The sequence below is a fragment of the Sparus aurata genome, chromosome 5 (genome assembly GCF_900880675.1).
Source record: "Sparus aurata chromosome 5, fSpaAur1.1, whole genome shotgun sequence".
Classification (NCBI taxonomy): Eukaryota; Metazoa; Chordata; class Actinopteri; order Spariformes; family Sparidae; genus Sparus; species Sparus aurata.
The window spans coordinates 10,734,651-10,753,829 of record NC_044191.1 but is presented as its reverse complement, the minus strand read 5'-3'; the positions used below and the strand labels follow the sequence as shown (position 1 = coordinate 10,753,829).

The 19,179-nt window shown below is 40.3% G+C and overlaps 1 protein-coding gene across 2 annotated transcripts; it reads right to left on the bottom strand.

Moving 5' to 3' along the window:
• Positions 1 to 9,655: 9,655 nt before the first annotated feature.
• On the bottom strand, positions 9,656 to 18,635 carry stc1 (stanniocalcin 1). Of its 2 annotated transcripts, none has more exons than XM_030415761.1 (4): positions 18,293 to 18,635; positions 16,361 to 16,503; positions 15,993 to 16,204; positions 9,656 to 14,825 (listed from the first exon to the last, which is right to left on the bottom strand). In XM_030415761.1, exons 1-4 carry the CDS (start codon positions 18,471 to 18,473, stop codon positions 14,525 to 14,527), a joined length of 837 nt encoding a protein of 278 aa, XP_030271621.1. In that variant the 5' UTR covers positions 18,474 to 18,635; the 3' UTR covers positions 9,656 to 14,524. The 2 variants fall into 2 exon arrangements, with proteins under 2 accessions (XP_030271621.1, XP_030271622.1); XM_030415762.1 differs by having other exon boundaries at positions 16,361 to 16,500.
• Between the last annotated feature and the right edge of the window lie 544 nt (positions 18,636 to 19,179).

The following is a 19,179-nucleotide window of genomic DNA, read 5'->3' as shown; positions in this document are numbered from 1 at the left end:
ATTATGGTGGAGAAGAAGTTTAAAATAGCAAAAAAATGGAAAAATACCCAAGTAAAGTAGCTCAAAATTGTACTCAAGTACAGGACTAGAGTAAAGATACTTAGTGACTTCCCACAGCTGTGGACTTGTCGATGTTTGGGACAAAATGAGAAATAATAGATGACCTGGTGAATGATAAAAGCTTATCATGAGGTGACTTTATTTATTTATTTATTTATTTTTTTTTTAACTTATTTTAGACTTTTATTCATCCCACTTCAGGGAAATTCACTTGTCACAGTTGCAAGCAGACAGACATACAGACATACAATAAGTACAAAACTTAGAAGACTAGAAAATACTAAGAAAGATTTAGATAAGAGGTTACAAAAGTTGTAGAACTGTAGGATGATTTAATTCATGAATTGTAGGATGGATCTCTTGATTACTGAAAGGGGAACTATGTAGTCTTAGGTTAGAAATACAAACTCAGATTTCTAATATTTACAACATTTACGAAGTGATTATACAATTTAGAAATATTCATTTTTTTCCATAACTTAATAAACAATCTGTTTTTCAGAGGAAAATAAGGTCCCAGAACAGTGTTTGAAGCTAGAAAAGTGGCAGGGTCTGCCACATATAAACAAAGCAGAACAGTATGAAACTGTGCTGTCCTTTAAGCTTAGCTTGTTTATTCCGTTTATTCAGTCATGAAAACAAAGAGAGTTTGTTTCTTTCTCCTACAATGTGAAAAATTCAATGAAACAAGAAACATTTATTTTGACAAATTCCGCTCTATAATATTAGATCTCAAAGAGCTGAATGTAGTAAAAATACTACTGGGAGAAGGAGACAGGGCATATCTGGCTGCCTAATATCTATCAACATGCCACAAACACACACACACACACACACACACACACACACACACAAATCAATCTTAATGTTGTGTTAGTGTTTATGTTAAGTTATTGTTAATGTCTGAATGTTTGGACAAGGTACTTTGGCAATATTGTTGTTCAAACTATCATGCCAATAATGCCCCTTTGAACTGAATTGAATTGAATTGAATTGAATTGAATTGAATTGAATTGTTTATTTAGTTTGTTTGGATATACATTTTGGATATCTCTTCTGATTAAAATGTCTTCCCCAAAACCACATAGTGCACCTTTAACACAGAAATGGATAATGGGTTAATTAATGTTATGTATTTTTCATTGAATTACTTCCATTTCTCACCATCATGGTAGATGAAAGTAAAAAGACGTCACCCAAGCTGACAACCTTAGAACATCTCTGCTGGTTGGTTTTAAGAACCCTCTTCTGTCTCATAGCTTAATATTGAGTTTGCATCCTGCACAGTGACAATGAAGAGTTAGGCTGATCACCCAATTATGGCCAGTCAGATCTTTTATCATTTGGCTGTGGTTACAATTGGTTGTGTTGGAGAAATAAAAAAAGAAGTGCATGGATTGAAATGTCCAACATAATATATGTAAGTGAAGCATAAAGGGCTTGGCTTGGCACTTAGCACCCCCTCCTCACCCAAAGTGCTCTTGTGGTTTGATCAACAATACTAACCCAGCTGCTGGATGCTGTAGAGATCAACTACTCTCCACAAGAGGTCACTGCTTCTGTTATTTTAACTTAAACCTGCTGCAAGCCTAGATCAGCCTTAGGTTGGATTCATACAGCTCTAATAATTGTATCAGTCTGATATTTCACTATTTACGATCAACAAGAGTTATTTGGAAGCAGTTTTGTTGTTGTGTTTACCATTATGTAGCCTGTTTTCTCCATTTGTTTAGTGTGGGAGAGCATAGAGCTGGTGTCTCTCGTTGCTTCACTGCAGGCTGTGGTGGAAGTCTCTGGGACAAACACATAGTATCCCTCTGTCTGCTGTGTGTGTTGTGCTGCTGTGAAACACCACTGGATATTCAACAGGCTCGACCCACTGCCAGCCTTGTTTCAGTTTGTGAAACCAAATCTAGAAAGTAGCCTAAAAGATATTAAGATATAGTGTATTTACTAGTCTGTATTAATATACTATTATCATTTTATATCTCAGCTTACCATTTGCCTGCAGGAGAGAACTGGGTAATTAGAGCCACTTTTTACATTTGATAATTTTACCTCAAAATTTTTTTTCAAACAATAGTTACTATTATGGAATTTATATTTTCAGAACAATGATCAATCAAAAAAAGTAGTCCAATGGCAACCCCACCATCTCCATTTTGACTAAACTATTTCACACAGTGGCTCAGATCCACAGTTAAGCTAAATTTATGACCTTGTTTTGTAGCTTAAACTGACTTAAATTAACATATAATTATGCACAACACATATTTATTTCATTAAATAAACCGGATTGATAACTTTAGAAAGGAGATCATTTCATTTGGCATTAATATAATATATTTTTCTTGTTGCCCTGGTTTGTTTACCACTCTCCCTCTGTGCTTCAGTCCAACGTGAATTAAGTAATATCAAGTACACTTCCTTCATTTGAGATCACATGACTCGTTTTGTTTGTGCTTATGCTGATACGGATGGAGGCTCATTTTACCCAGTGGATGATTCATCCCGCTCTCCCCTATACGCTTTTCTTTCTCAGCAGCGAGCTCTAGATTTGATTTTAAAGCTCTCAAATAAATCCACTTCATTTTCAGATCAGGTCTTAAAACATGTACATTCAGTTGTTCTTATTATTGGCTATGGCCCATCTTCTTGAAATTGTGTTCTTGAAGCAGTGTTCGGTTCTTTTGCGACAACTTTTGCATTTAGTGCATTGTTATGTAGGTCCTTAACAGCTGGGTTCACTGTAGCTGCTTCCTAGACACGTTCTTGAAAAGATAATGCAAAGCTTAGGTTCTCAAAAGTGATATTCCTGGAAACAAGCGCTGACAGAAAAAGAAACCTGAACCTCAAAAGCAGATGGGAGGTGGGGGGACTCAAAGTCAACTGTGAATTGTTTGACACCTTGGGGACTTCAGGGTGTCCAGTGTGATGGGTAAATTACTTAATCACTCCGGCAGTGTTCTCTTAAGGCTCGGAGCAATGACTTTCTGTGACTCCTGTCCCTTAAAATCAAAGCCTTTTCCTACTGATTGCAACATTTGTCCCTTTCGCTGTAACATAAGAAGCAAGCTAAGTACAGTTTACCACAAAATACCCCTAATTCATCATACAGCAAAATAGAAGGCTGATAGCAGCTGAAAGAGGAGATAGAGTTGTCTGCAGTGAGTGAAACTGAAGCCGAACTTCCTATAGCCAACACACGGCTGAAGATACTCATCAGACTGTTAGGTGACATTGACATTTCCATTCAGCAGAGGGAGACTATTCAGTGCGAGTGTAGACACATTCAGTAGTCATTAGATCATTTATGCATTGAGGTTTATACACTGAATTTAAAAGAATGCAGTAAGTGGCTTTAGACCTACAGGTTTACTCCACCCACTGCTATCCATACTGAGCCTCTGACCTCCTGAAAAATCCAAAGAGATTTTCTTCGGACAAGATGAATGACAGTTGAGAAGGACAGTTTAGAAATGGTCTAATTTCTGGGATTAAGGTTGATTTTTTACAACATGGTGTTCTAGCTTCAAAGTGTTGTTGAAATATTTTTAGTAGGTTATAGGATTTGCCAAAACAGCCAGGTGTGAACCAATGTTTATGGCAAAGAGACGGCTTAGAACGTTTTCTGAGATAAAAACATTGTCAGTATTTGGTATGCAAACCCGTGTTTATAGGGGTTGGCACAGTTTATTCACATTGAAGTGATTAAAAAAAAATAATAATAATATAAAAAATAGCATGATATTGTATAAATCTTAAAAAAGATATTAGAATTTGCCACCAATTGAATTAATTCTCCGTCAGAGTAACCGCTAACTGCTGTTTGTTAGTTAGCTCAAATAGTTCACTTAGCTGTGCAGATAGCAGAAGATACATGTGTTTGAGTTGCATTATCCCTGAAGAGTCTTTTTTTATAGTATAGTTTTAAGTATCTGAGATTTGTGATCCCCATAAATACATATTTTATGTGGTTGGGACTGCATTTTCCCACTAGTACTGCTCCAAGGAGCCTCAAGCATCATGTTGATGTTTACACCACTAGCACAGGAGATTTGGACCGCCTGCAGATGGAGGTTTTCAGGCCCAGCGCAGGGGAGGCAGAGGAGCTGCACCGAAATGAGTACCAGAACTAGATAAAGGCAAGCAGGCAGTGAAACTGGGCTCAACAGCCAATCAGTTGACACGAGCACAGCTTACGGAACTGACAGAGGCCAGTTTGATGACAGGGAATACAGAATCAAGATGACTTACTCTGACCAGGATTTGTACTCTGGTGATGAGACACAGCGGGACCAGGTGGGGACTGGAAAGGCAGGAAGCGGGAGAGGAGCAGGAGGGAAGCCCTGCACCAGTCAGGCCTGACTCTGCTACTATGCATATCTCTGCAACACAAGACATGGACGTCTTTGACATAAAGTCTACACAATTTATTGATCTTTTTGACGTTTTAAACTAAAATTCTCACATATTGCATCTTGAATCATTTTTGATTGACTGCGCTGTGCTTGCATCAGCTGTCAAGCTCCTCCGATGCGTCTGACCAGAGCAATGTCAACCAAACCTTGTCATGAGGCATCTCCTGCTCTTCTACACTCAGGATGATTTAAGGTCTGCCCTTGATCTTTAGTATTTCTGCATGTTGAAAGGCTGTGATGTTGTATTTGAAGATATTTTGTCAGTATATATTTACTTCTCAATTCATAAACCCTGAGTGATGTATTCATTAGAGAATGGACTCCTGCGGGTGTTGTCATCTTACAGCAACATTCCACATGTGTATCAGGTTACAGTGACATTATTGCCTTGTTTATTCTTGACTACCTTGGGCACCCTGGAAGAATTATGCAACTGTTAATATGACTTGAACATTATGTTTCAAAATGCTGAACGTCATTTATTATCAAGTCTTACATATCTTTGTATTATCGGTGTGTATACTGGACTAATGTCTTCAATAGCAAAATTTGCTTGTTGTTTTAAACAATATTTTTTCATTTGTTCCTCAGTGAACAAAATGACAGCTGTGGAGATGCAACAGAAGCATCCTGAGAAAATAAAGGCAACAATCACTGTGAAATATTTGAAATAAGCATGTCTGATATGATAGATTGCTGCGTCGCTATGCATGCTGTGGAGTGTTTGTGGGTTTGTTCTGTCATATAGAATTGAAAATGGGAAGCTGAATTTGTGTCACGCAAGTGTTGTAACTAGTTTCAGCCACTAGATGTCTCTGCCACACTGTGTTAATTCCAGGGGCTTCTTTAAAGGGATGAATTTATCCACACTTGATGATTAATATCATAGATTTTTTGTCATTCCGCGTCCGGCAGAGTGCTGTTGAGGTTGCACCTTATGTTCAGTACACATATTATAGGACGGGCAGATGTTGTTCTCTTAAAATCTTTAACACTGGGAGCTTCTTTTCAGACACAAGCACAAAATCAAAGTAGATACAGATGATATAAATCTTATCTCATCTCATCTTCATCTCATCTTGTCGATGAGATGAAGATGAGATGAGATAAAATTTATATCACTTGTGCGATCCTTCATGCGTGTTTCTCATCTATGGTCCAGTCTTTTGCCATTGGCTCCTTGAAGTCTTAGTATTTCCTCCGCGTCTTACAGAAAGTCATAGTTCAAGTAAGACAAGTGCAATCGGCACTAAGGAAAGCTATGACTTATCTCTGCTCAGCATTATGCGGAACATGCCTATCTGTTCGACTGTTCAGTTGTGGAGCTGTTAAAATAGTCAGGTGCTGCAAGAGAAAGCATGATTTGAGCGCTTTCAAGAGCATTTCAGCCACTCTAGTGAAGTGACTGAATATGATGCTCAATTGGCTCCATCAGTTTGATTGGCTAAGGCAGTAGTCCGGTGCACAAATAGCATAGTGGTGTAAAAAGGATGGTGACAAATTGCATTGAACCTATCACTTACTATCCTTCCATCTGACTGTACTATCCATGCAACTGTGCAGCCTGAGTAAATGTTTAGTTTAATGTATTCATGCATATCCAGAACCAAAAACTGCATTGCATTTGATTCCAAAGACAAATCCAGAGATGCTTTGGCAGCGATGGAAAACGCTCTGTTTCATCTCTTTCCCCTGCCACTCCAGCGCTTTCTTCAGTAAAATTTGATCTAATTTTCTTTCCCGTCCTTGGGTATTTCCCCACAGAAATGAAGGGATAGTGATTGCTGGGTAAGATTGGAGTGGATCTAATCTTCCACTGCTCTCAGTCATACTCCATTTCACTGCACATCTAATTTGTCACACTGCTGATGAATATGCCACAAGTTTCATGGGAAAGAGAAGGACATAATGAATATAAAACACACTGGGAGAGGGGAGAGGCAATCGCCGTACCGCACTAACCACAGTGCATTGTTCATTTGTCCCATCAAATTGCTGACACTATGCATGCACTATGGACACATTGATTTCCTCCCTCAGAATTTACCAAGAGGTTAAAACAATGACAAACAATAGCAGTTTGTTGCTTGCCTGCAGCTTGAAGGCAAAAGCTCCAGGGCCATTTATGATCACTGACTACAGGGTGCATGCATTTACCACTCATATTTCAGAGACACTGTGAGCCTTGCAGACGGATGTATTTTTGAAATGCATGTGCAGAGGGTTTGTGTTTGGAGGCATAAGGTACCATCACGTTTCATCTGATTGCACAAATGGAGCACAGTTTCATTATCGGCGTTAGAAAGCATTAACATCGAATTAAAAACACACAAGCAGATGGTATGAATTGCATCTGCATAATCACATTCAAATTCGGTCATTATTCATTATTACTCCGGTTGCGATTGTCAGGGCGGCGATACACTCGGCAGCAGTCCAAGCAACAGGCAACAAAGTGAATAGACAGGGTCAAAAATCTGTTCAAATGTTTCCTGGCAACAAGATGTTTCTGTGTGTTGAAAGCAGTAATTCCATCCCATTTGCTTTTAAAAGTTGCCCACTACATAGCTGCTGATGTAACTGGGCAAAAAGCCTCAGCCAGAGAGAGATTTTCAAACTGACCATATGGAAACATTCAGCAGCGTTTTGTTCTGTCCGTCATGCTTGTGCTAAATTCATTGATGAGCGGAGAGTGAATGTCTCTTTAAAGGAGGAGATGATAGAATCTGTGTGCAGAGCTGCTGCATCACCTATCCATGAGACTGGAGAGCGGCTGATGAGAAAGCCCTTCAGGACTCTTCTCTAAATAGGCATGAAATTATATCTCCCTCTGACTGAGATTAGCGTCCACGGAGCCTCTTGCGTTCTGCCCCCTCTTTTCCTCAGGCTCTCCAAGCAAACAGGCACTTTGCAGTTTCAGCTCGTTTTGTGCTCAAGTTTAAGAAAGTTCATTTTCATCAGGAGGTGCTCTCAGTGCCCTTCATCTTCCTTCATGGGTCCCGCAGGATTTGTCACATACTAAAGGGATGTGGTAAACCATAGCAATGTTAATGTGCTTATGATTTGTGTTTGGTGGAGCGGCTACTTTATCACTCAGAGGAAGGAATCTAATTCACTGTTAGTTTCAGGGTACACAAGAGATTGTGCAGAACTTTCTTTTACCAACTGAAGCTCAATGAGACGGATACATGAAAACATCCTCAGGGGCAGCTTGATTGTAGATTTGAATCCACATGTGGCTCAAGTCACACTAAAGTCACATCTTAGTCTGAGGTGGAGAAAAGAAGAAGCAAATCTTAAAGCCCCTATACTGTATAGCATAGGGGATAACAGGGGATGAACTGAGATATATGTGCAACCCGCAGAGAGTTATCACCTACCCAACAGTTCCCTTCAGCTTGGCTTCTTTCAGCTCATTGTTCGGGTTTTCTGGGTTGTTACCAGTGCACATTACCTGGCATTCAGTATACAGCAGACAGGCAAAATTAGTAACTAACCCATGAGCGTAGTGGAGAATTTAGCAGCTAAAGAGACAGATATATTTCTCAGTAGTTGGTGGGGACCAAAAGCAGAGCTTAAAGGAGATTGAATATTGGATATTGAATATTGCAGCTTATTAAGCTTAAGACCCACGTTGTAAAGAGAACAAGAGGACTTTCAGGAGACCAATGTTCATGTCGACTGTCAAACCAAACCCAACCGAACTGAGTGAGTTTGTTTTGCGGATGGTGATATATGTCATTTTATGACTCACTGGCTACTGACCTGTTGGGGGTTTTGGTATGAGGATGTGTTGTTTCGTATCGATACATCATTTCTGCTGCCCCCGAGTGGCCTGAGAATCAAAAACTGCAGGTGTAATATAACAGTGCCCTGCTTACTTTAACACACAGCCATGGTGAAAGCTATGTTGCTGCAACATTCCCTAATGACTAAACCTCACCATCCTAAGGCAACCAATCAGAGGCAGAGAGGGGTGGGTCTTGGCTAGTAAAATCAGTGGGATTCATGGAAATGGTGCTGCTATTGCTGATAAAGCAAGCTTCACCCCAGCATAGACCTGAATGCCACATTGTCCCAGGCAGTTGTCTCAGCTGAAGATTTGGGGCGCACTCGGAAAGTATGTAGCTAAAATGTGTGTCAAGATACAAGCTGAGGCGCCAGATAGTTTGTTACATAGAATCATCTGGAAAGGTGGCACCAGAAACTTTCAATTCATACTCGGCATTTGATTGGATGATCTATATGTTTATCTCTTGTCTATCACACTGCAACCAGTCAGATCAACAATAGGGGAGCAGAGTCAGTTTTATTGTAATCACTGCATGACCAAAGCCATTTGGGAGAAGAGCTAAAACATCTTTTCAACAGAGAAAAGCCTTTAGTGCCGTTTTTTGCATACTTAGAATGAAACATCTCCAGTTCTGATGTGGCTGATGCTGTAGAACCATCAGTGCTAACCCTGTTTTCAATTGATCACTCGCTTCTCTTGCTTGTTTTCACACCTAAATAACTCAATTAGCCACCAGTGGTTCCTCATAGGACGCTGACTGACTGAACCACTGCGTAGAACATGCTTGATGTCAGGCAAGGTGGATTTGCCAGAGCACGTTATCACCCTTTTTCATTTCCTTTCCAGCCTTCACTTGAGTTTCACGACAGGTTTGAGAGCTGAGGCTAAAACAGACACAGATGCAGCTTATTGACCGCTGGTGCGAAAGTGTTTGGGATGACAGCGACTTGAGGACCGAGCCTTTTTTTCCATATTTCACGATGCTGAGGAAATCAGAAATGCTAACAACCCAGGATATCATCATGGTGTCATGGGTGACACATTTATTGTTGGTTTTATGACGGGGCGTGAACGAAGGAATTCCAGAAAAATCCAGCAGAAATGTTGTAGAAAACAAAGTCTCATCAACCATCTGTTGTTGATGCAATACAACACTTTCACAAATGATTGTGAGTCGTTTTTATGTTTCTTGTGGTTTTTGAGGAGACACACATGTTCACAGACATCTTATAAGGGGTGTTGTATTTGAACTGCCAGTGTTGTATACAATGCCGTCAGCGTCCATCCATTAAAAACGCCTTTTAGGGTTTGCTGGTAGAAAAACCTTTCTGAAAATCTGCGAGTGATGATGGATCCAAATAAGTGAGAAGGAACACCGCAACATATTTCATACCATATCTTGATAAATATTTTATTTCTGATCAGCAAAAGACACACAATTGATGCATTTGTATCTTTCATGACTTTTCAGTACAGAGGAAAAACCCAAACATATACACAGTATGGGTATATATGTATATGGGTATATTTTAAAGTGCAAGTGATTTACAAGGGTCAATCATGCGTTACATAGCATCAGAAACTTCAGTAATCTCCTTAAATCCTTGATAACTTTTCTTTTTTAAATCTGATAGTAAAATAACTGTCACTTATATATGAATACAAAATAAACTTTACAAGTCACTGAAGCTTTTTTGATTTTGTTTAAGCACGACATTTATCAATCTATTTCAAGTCTTGAGAGGAAAAGAGTACCATGAAGTGCCAGAAGTGAGGGAGTCTTTAGTCTCTAGTGTTGACAGGAGGAACAGTTTCACAAAACTCACCAGGGGTCAATTTAATAATGCTCCAGTACCACCTTAAGCACCCTATACTTGAATCAAAAACAGAAAGTAAGTGAACTCATACGTTTTCTCACTTTTGTTTTTTTTTTCCAGAGAGCCTTCATGGATCACCTAACCTGGGCATGTCCTCGTCGAAAAACAGACATTCAGTATACAGGTACATTCTCTGAAATTACCATTACATTTGACTTGGTGAGGAAACAGTCAATTTGCCCATGCCAAATATGTTTGACACAAGAAAATAAATATGAAGACATGGATAGACATTAAAATGTTTCGATGTAAATGTGGACTGATGCTGAGCTCACTGTGTGTTGACAGATCAGAGCGGCCACAGTAGAGGGGCATCTGGACAGCATCATACAGGGAAGTAACAGTTTAGCAGCAGCTGTTGGGTTTTGGATTTACCAATGGACAACGTAGATACAGACATATGAAGAAGCCCTGACCCTTCAGGATGCAAAATATTCAAACTGATCTCCATTCACTGGGTAAATAAAACATGTCTCAATTGCACATGTGCTGAATGTTTCAATGCCCTTTATAGTGGTTAAGATGCAAAGTGCATATTTAACATAAAATAATAAGCTTGGATATATTACAGTGTGACTCTAGCTCTTAACTTCCCAAGTGATTCCTTCAGAACTGCTGTCCTTTTTTTCGCACCAAATGACACAAAAGAAATGATCATATATTCACAGAAAACAAAAAGAAAACATCAGTTTACAAAAACCACAGAAACAGAAAGCAATACAGAGGAACAATGCCTTCACACTGTGAGTGCAGTGTGAGAGCACACATGCTGCTGCTTTATTCACACAGCATCAGCTGGCACTGAATGAAATAAAGGTCAATTTCTGTGTTGCTGTGAATCCTTTGTATGTGAGATTATTGCATAGTTTGGAATTCTTAACATAGCTGTTAAATTGACACTGACATCTGTTTTTTTTTTCTGGTCTGTGCTTAACTCGCATCAATATAGGACCATAAATAAATTCACTCTTTTTCAAACAGGACTGGGTTCAGTTCCTTTTATGAAACTATAATGGCAGTCAAAATCAGGCAAGCAGAACCTTTTTGCTCAGTAATCCATCATGATTATGAGTCAAAACTGCTTTATTGTTAACTGAAGCCAGTCCTGGTTCCAAGTTCATCGCTATATTGCATTTGTAATGTGCACAAACATATGCAGAAACTAACTCACGCCATTGATTAACTCCTCGAACCACCATCTATCTCCCGGATATAGATAAAACAAACACCAGCATGAAGTCTGTTCTCAGTGACTGTGGCTCTGCACCGATCTACTGATTCTGAATGATTGTCTCGATCTCCGAAGGCCATGCAACAAGCAGTCTTATCTGGAAAAAAATGTAGAGAAAAAATGTACTTTTTGTTACACTGATGTTCGTGTACAATGTCCCTTCCTAACAGCACACTGGTAGCCTTCTCACTTTGACTTGTGCTGCTTGTTTGTAGCTAAATCCCTGTGCAGTCTTGGCAGAAAATGCTTTACTCAAAGTCAACCGAGTGTATGAAACTTCTGGACCTTAGACATTGTCTGAGAACATTGTCTGTCGAGTTTTGCCCACCGCCCTTTTCAATTTCTTTGTTGTAACAAAGAGAGACACTGTGTGGTCTCTTCAACCTACTGAGTGCCTGCTGGGCCGGAGCACTGTCATCCTGGAAAACATCATTCCAGTAAGTGCCCGGAAAACATATTTTCAACTACAAGCTATGACTATGACTATTTTCTGACAAACTTTTAACAGTCGTGGATATTTATCATGATAGTTTTCCCTCAATAATGTGGGGTCTATGTGCATCATGTACTTTCAAGCATCTATCAGGTTTTAAAACAATCGAGTAAAAGCCAATCACGTATGAACACACATCATTCCCAAGCGAAAACGTTAATTTCTGACATTGAAATTTAAAGTCATATGTGAAAAAACGCCAAACTGTTTTGAAATTCTTCACAGGTAACATTATTTGATTAGGCCATGTTGAAATTTCAGTTCACATGGGAAAATAGCAAATTTGCGTGTACAATTTGTGTTAAAATGTGGAATTCAAGAAGCAAACGAGCCTGTCACATGATTTCATGTGCCGTGTTTTGTTTTCACATCTGAAACAAAGACAGTCACACTAAAGCTTTGGGATTATAGGGCGGGTTAGCGTCAGTATTCGATGAGCTGAAAACAAGACTCAAAAATTAACTATTTCGCTAACATCTGAAGATCTTCATTTATATGTGAAAAAAATCAATCCTTTTCAGATTGTCAAGTCCACATGTGACACTGTTTTACTGTTTCACATTTGAAAATAAAAAAAACAAAACACATGTGAATAAGCCTATTTTAAAATGACTTGATGTACCTTTTTGGTTTCCATAGGTGAAAAAAGCCTTTCACTTGTAAAAAATGTGATTTCACATGTGACATATTTGTCTTATGAAATCACATCCGCACATGAAACAGTAGATTATCTGAGTTTGTGGGTGATACAATCATAAACTGTACTGCTGCTTCAGTGTCAAGTGAGAAAATACTACATTTCCAGGAGCTTTAGAGAAAGCATGCATGTCACCTTTCCTATCTTTTTCCTGACTGTGTATCAGAATCAACGAATAGCGTATAAGAATTCAACAATAACAGGGAAAGAAATGCAATGAACAGGGATGATTGCTGAGATTAGCTACAAATAGAACCTATCTACATGTAGCCCGATAAGGAAACTGTATTCCAGCCTATGTGAAGAAAAGCACCAAAGACGAGGACAGAACCATCCAATAACCTCCCTACAAGGATCCTTGATGCTGGTGTTTGCTTTACTGTGATTATACCTGATCAATGTTCTGTATTGTGCATGAACCCGGCACTGAATCATCTAGCAGCTGCAATGACAACCTTTCGTTAAAACCAGAACGTGTGTCAAAATGAAGCTATCGTTTTGTTGTGGTCCCTTGTAACACCCATAAAGTGGATCAACCTGACTTGAATGACCAACCTTGTTCCCCTATGGCCAGCACAGAGTCATGACATGGGTCCCATTCAGTCACCGGAGTGTCAGCTCACCTGTTTCTTTCTATCTTACTTTTTTTTTTTTTTTTGGCATAGAGCTCATGTTCAAATAGGAGCTGTGACTGAACTGCTTGTTAAATCTGTAAACTAATTAAAACTACAATAATGCATTCAAATAAAAAAAAAAAAAAAAAAACATTAAATAATATAGTAGGAAAATAAATATCATTCCAACAAGGCTTTTTTTTTTTTTAAATAGTCATTCTCTATCTCGACACTGGAAGCCGGCGTGTATGTCACGTTATTCACCTCAGAGAATGATGATCATCAGTCCAAGATTGATGGCTGCTCTCAGTCTCATCGGTGAACGCGCTAATCAGCTACTGCACATACACTGCTGCTTCACGCTCGCTTAAGAACACGGACACAGATTCCACTAAACATGGTCCCACATATACTGCGGAGCTCAACAGTCATATGCATTACAAGTGTCTGGATACAAAAAAAATGCAAAATGGACTTTTTTTTCTGATAGTTTGACTTGGCCGTGACCTGGACAATCCCTATGTGCAGGATGACGATTTGAAACACGTGACCATCAGAAAGAAACAAGAACATTTATAAGTGCTATAGCTATACACTATTTTGGTATCTCATGAATAGCATTCAGGGCAGTTTGTAGTTTTTTGGTCAGTTTAAGGTAACCTCTTAAAGGCTATCATGAAACCTCTGCAGACCTCCCTCCGTGTAAGCGCTCTCTTTTTCGAGGGCTAGCTATGGCTGTCTCAGATAACTACAGTACATTTATCTGTTATATTAGTGTCAGAAAATAGATATGAAGCTCCACATCTCATGCTCACAATTGGACTGGTCTCATCGCTGAAAATACATCTACCAATAATTCCCTATCGATAAACTACTGATTTCTATTCATGAACAAATGTCTAGATTATGAGAGTCTTTTCTTTTTAAACTTGTGCTCTAGAGGCGTGAACCACTATGGCTGTTTTTTCATTTTTTCCTCTTTTTTTTTTCGTGTGGCATCGAAAGACATCTTAAGGATTCATCTCTGTTGGAGGAGGTGAAGAGGAGTGGGCAGGACCGCGTTGCACAGATGCGACGAGCCACATGTTCAACACTAACTGTGAGCGGACGGTCGATGGAAAGGGGGGTTTCTCTCAAGCCTAAAGTGTAGGATATACAATATAACAACAATCAAACTCTGATATCAACTCTATGGGCGTTCCGGCATTCCCTAGAGGTGCATCTTTCTGTAACTTCCAGTCTAGCGGAGGAATGTGTTTTGTCACCCCTAGGGAATAGAGGAGCTTTAATGATGTTTTTTGAGGAGTGTGTGGAGGTTTTTCTGAATCTGAGTGGAAGTTAGGAGCTGTCACTGGCAGAGCGCTTTTTGCCAAAATGACTGGCAGAGTCTCTGTTTCGCAGATTAGGCTGGATCTTGTACATATGGGGACCCATGGACCAGCGCCAGCTCCCACGGCCCTCCACTCCAGTTGGGATGGCGGCAGCTGCAGCCACAGCAGTGGATGGGCAGGGCTTGTTCTGCAGCAGCTGAATAAGCATGGTCATCTCTGGGCCCAGCCGCGACACCATGCTGGTCCTAACGCGGTCCACCGTGTCCTCATCGCAGTCCATCAGGCTCTGTAGCAGCTTACCGTAAAACCTAGGAAAAACAAAGCATCACAGAATGTCTGTGTAAGACACTTTGAGCTAAATATTACCATTTTTTTTTACAGCATGGACGCATTAAGAGCATGATTAATGAATCGCCAGCTATTTTGATAATCAATTATTCGTTTCAGTCATGTTTCAAGACAAAATGTGCTCCAATGATGCGCTTAATCTCTTTCTTTGCATCTTTCCTATCTCTTTCTTCAGAGGTGCAATGATAAGTCGATTGATCAAGATCAATCGAATTGAAATTAACCGGCAGCCTTTTTGATAGTCGATTCATTGTTTCAGTCAGTTATCAAGCATAAATGACACTGATAGTACAAAATGTGCTCCCATGATGCACTCAATCTCTCATCTTGCATCTTTCTTATATCTGTCTGTACTAAATAATATCAGAATTGATCTGCAACTGTTGGTCAGTTGATCAATTTGTCGGCTGAAAATGAATCAATTGATTAAAATCAATGGACCCTTTTTGTCTTTTTTTATATCCAACATTTGCAGTTACATATTTGGCTGTTGATCAGAAGACAAGAAGCAACATGATGAGCATTATTCCCAATTTTTTTGCCATTTTATAGACTAAAGGATTTGTTAATCATTAGTTGCAGCCCTAGCCAAAATATGTTCCTCTTGTGTCCTCTAACAGTTCCAAATCCACACAGATATTTCTACGTATCCGCACACGTGCTCTGACGTCGGCTGTCATCCATATGGGAGAGACCGTACAAAGCCTCGTGTTCCACCCTCCTAGCCCTTTTGTATCCACTCCCAAACTGCAGTCCTTCAGGTATTACAATAACAATGGGAACGAAAACATGCAAACTTGATATGCCTGTTTCATTTTCTTTTCATTGTACAAAAGAATTTATGAAGCAGATGGTAACCAAAACATGGAAATCAATACAAATGTATGCATGCTGCAGAAATCAGGGTCAAGCGAAACGGGCCAGGCATGTATATTTATCATTTTAAGAATGATTTAAAAGATGTCTGGCGGTCTCCTTCACTTATCTGACCTTAAATGGAGAAAGAAACCCTGTTTTTAGATTGAGTTTCTGTTGACCATCACAAAGCTTCACATTCTGAGCTGACATGCCATGCATCACCTCCATCATACTGTTTTCAGAGTACTTGTAAAACATATTCAGCTCACCTATTCGGGAAGTGACTTGGTAGCTGTGCCACTTCACCAATAGCATCTGGATTCGATCGGGCCACAGTGCAGATATCCAGCTTGCTGTAGCACTCTTCTTGGACTTCAGATATCATTCTTTGGAAGGTGGAGCAGCGGCGGATGGTGGGGAATGCCTTGGAGGTGATGCCATTGGCAATGCACTTAAGGCTCTCCTTCACAAACGCTTTACCCTGTAAAAAAAAACAAAAAAAAAAACAGCAGTGATTCACACATTCTTGCCCTGACTGTTACACCCATGTAATCCTACACGGCTCACGTGCACGCAGAAAACAGAGAGAAACTGTATGTACGTATGTAGTGTTTGTGGTATGAGTTTAAGTGTGTACCTGAGTGTCAAATTTAGCAGCACTGTATAGGAAGGACTTGCAGATGTCATGCATGCCATCTGTGTCACAAGTTGAGTTTTCCAGGCAGGCGAAGGCTCCGCAGCCAACTTGGAGGGCACTGTTGAGACAGCGTGCCACATCTGCTGTGGGCACAGAGAATGGACCATCAGCAGGGGAGCCAACAGTGGGTTCACTGGGAATCACTGCACACTCAATGAGCTCATTACACAAGGGTTGCCAGGGTTGCAGCGAAAAAAAATGCGGCGGACAAAAGAGAATTTTCATACTTTGGTGATTCACAAAAGACGTACAGTCACTCGGGGCAAATAGTGACTTGACTGGAGATTGGACACCTTACAACTCGGAGAGGCTCAGACACTATTTGGCACAAGTGCACTTTTCTCTTGGCAGCGGCCTATATTCCACTGTTTGGTTCTTTTCAGCAGAGCTTGGATGAACAGCACCAGAAATACCAAAGAGTTTCCTGAAAATTGTTGGCGTGCCTGTCGAAACACACAAACATACACTTGTACCGCTGGCACACACGCACTCATACACATGCACGCTGCCGCAAGACTCTGCCTTCATTTTTTTTTTTTTACAGGAGCCGCAATTGTCAAGCTGAATCGGAGGACCACTTTAATGTCCTTGACTATTAACTAAGCACATGTCACAGTCCAGTTAAACTGATGCGTAATGAACTACATGTTCGGAAAATGCTGTCATGTTCATTCCAGGAGCATCACATGACTGGAATAGTTACTAGGCTGATTAACCCACGACTAACCCTGATCCCCATCTGCTTAAAACGGCTACCCTTCAACATCGGTCAGTCCATTTCCAAAAACTGATGTCAGCCATTAGAAGCACAGCTCTAAGTCCTCGCGACCGACTTGAAATGTTACACCGAGGCAGAGCTTTAAAACATAATCTGTAAATCAGTGTATCCAGATAGTTGGCTTCCCTTCGTCTTCATCCAAGATTCCACTGCGATGGCAAGCAGCCTGACTCAAATCCTTTGTAATAACCATTAAGAAATGTCACCGCGGAGACTAAGCCTACTTGGCAGTCTTCAAATCTGGGGCCCCATGTTGACCTGCACAGTCAGATAAAGTCAGCCTGCCACCAGGGACCAGAGATTGTTCTCAAAATACAGAGAGTGAGCTGCAAATCTTATGATGATGAAGCAATTCCTGCAGAAGCGAATCAGCATCCCTGTTACCCACTGCCTTTTATCACTGGGCTGTACCTTTGTGTGTGTAAGCGAGGAAAAGTCCACATTTGAATGAAGGCATGCAGATTTGTATGCTTTGCAGTGTCATTTCTGGATGGGATTTTTGACTCTTTCTCTGCTTTGATGGATACAATAAATCACAACTAACACAACCAATATGTATTTGTCCAAAAAGGCACAGCCCCAGTGACAAACAGTGACAGAAGCTTTTACTGAGGCACACTGAGATGGGAACATAATGGTGTAGCCTACTTCTTTTTTTTTCTCTCTCTCTGCACATTAAGGCAACACAGGAAGCTTTATGTTTAATGCTCTGAAAAAAAAAAAAAATCTCAAGTCCACTATAATGCAGCAGGCAAAAAGCCGTGAGAAAGAGACTCAGATCAGCATGACACAGCCTGCACTCTCAGGTGTCAGCACCAAGCTCCATGCTCATCTGTTGCCGGCAGGACACCGGCAAAAACCACAGCGTTAATCCCGCAGCCTTCTCCGAGAATCAGCGCGCTCGTTCAGACACAAAAAGGCTGCATAGGCCAGGAAAAAAAAAATATGAGGGGGAAAAAAAAACCTCCTCATAGTAATCGAGCAAAGGTAAAGGCTGAGCATTGTGGAAATGGTGTGTAAAAAAAAGAAAAAAAAAAAAAAAAAAGCAAGCAGTGCACTCTGAGATATGCAGATGGAGGCAGCGTGTTACTTACAAGGGCTATTGGCAGAAAAGCGTGCTCTCCTGGGCGAATAAGACTCGTTTTGATCCAGTTCATATGCAGATGCGTTCAGCACCATCAGGAGAAAAAGTCCGGTCCTCAAAGGCATCGTCCTCTCAACACAGATTATACTACTAAATGTAGAGAGGCGCCTCCTGCTTTGTGTGTAATTCATAAGACTGAAACGAACAAAAAAAAAAAAAGAAGCTTCTGCAGCGCCGGAAACAGAACAAATGTAGGCTATCACAAGTCAGCTGCCAGCAATTTCTTTACATTGGACTCCTCACTATCCTTTTGACTTGCATGACAGATAGAACCGATGTCAAGTCTGCATGGGTTTATATGGGAGCGCTGAACATTACGAGTTCTGCGTTTGGACCAATCAGAGCGCAGGATTCGAGACCGTGGTCCTGGTCTCTCCACTACTAATTGATAAAATCATTTAACAGCGGCCAACACTGAGGGGGTTACAGCTCTGCATGGAGAATGTGGGGGATTATTTCTTACAAAGACAATAACGAGAAGATAAATATAATTTTTATTCCGTTAGTGACACATTAAAGACTTTTTATTTTTATTTTTCGAATGACTGCATGTTCCAGGCTGTACTACATGATATTTCTCCACCTCTGACAGCCTGTCACTGTAGCTTCAGACACGCCTCCAGTCAGTCCTGAAGTAGATCCAAAGGAATCACCTCTCACTTATCACGTCACTGATTGTGTAGTGACTTACATTCGTCTAATCATTCATAGTTAGCATCTAAGTTATGGAATAATTTGATTATAATGTGTTGTCTCCTGCTTGAAATAATTTAAATAGAAGGAGTTGCACATTTTGTTTTACTGACTGTCCATATGGCGTGCTGCAATCCCTAAAGT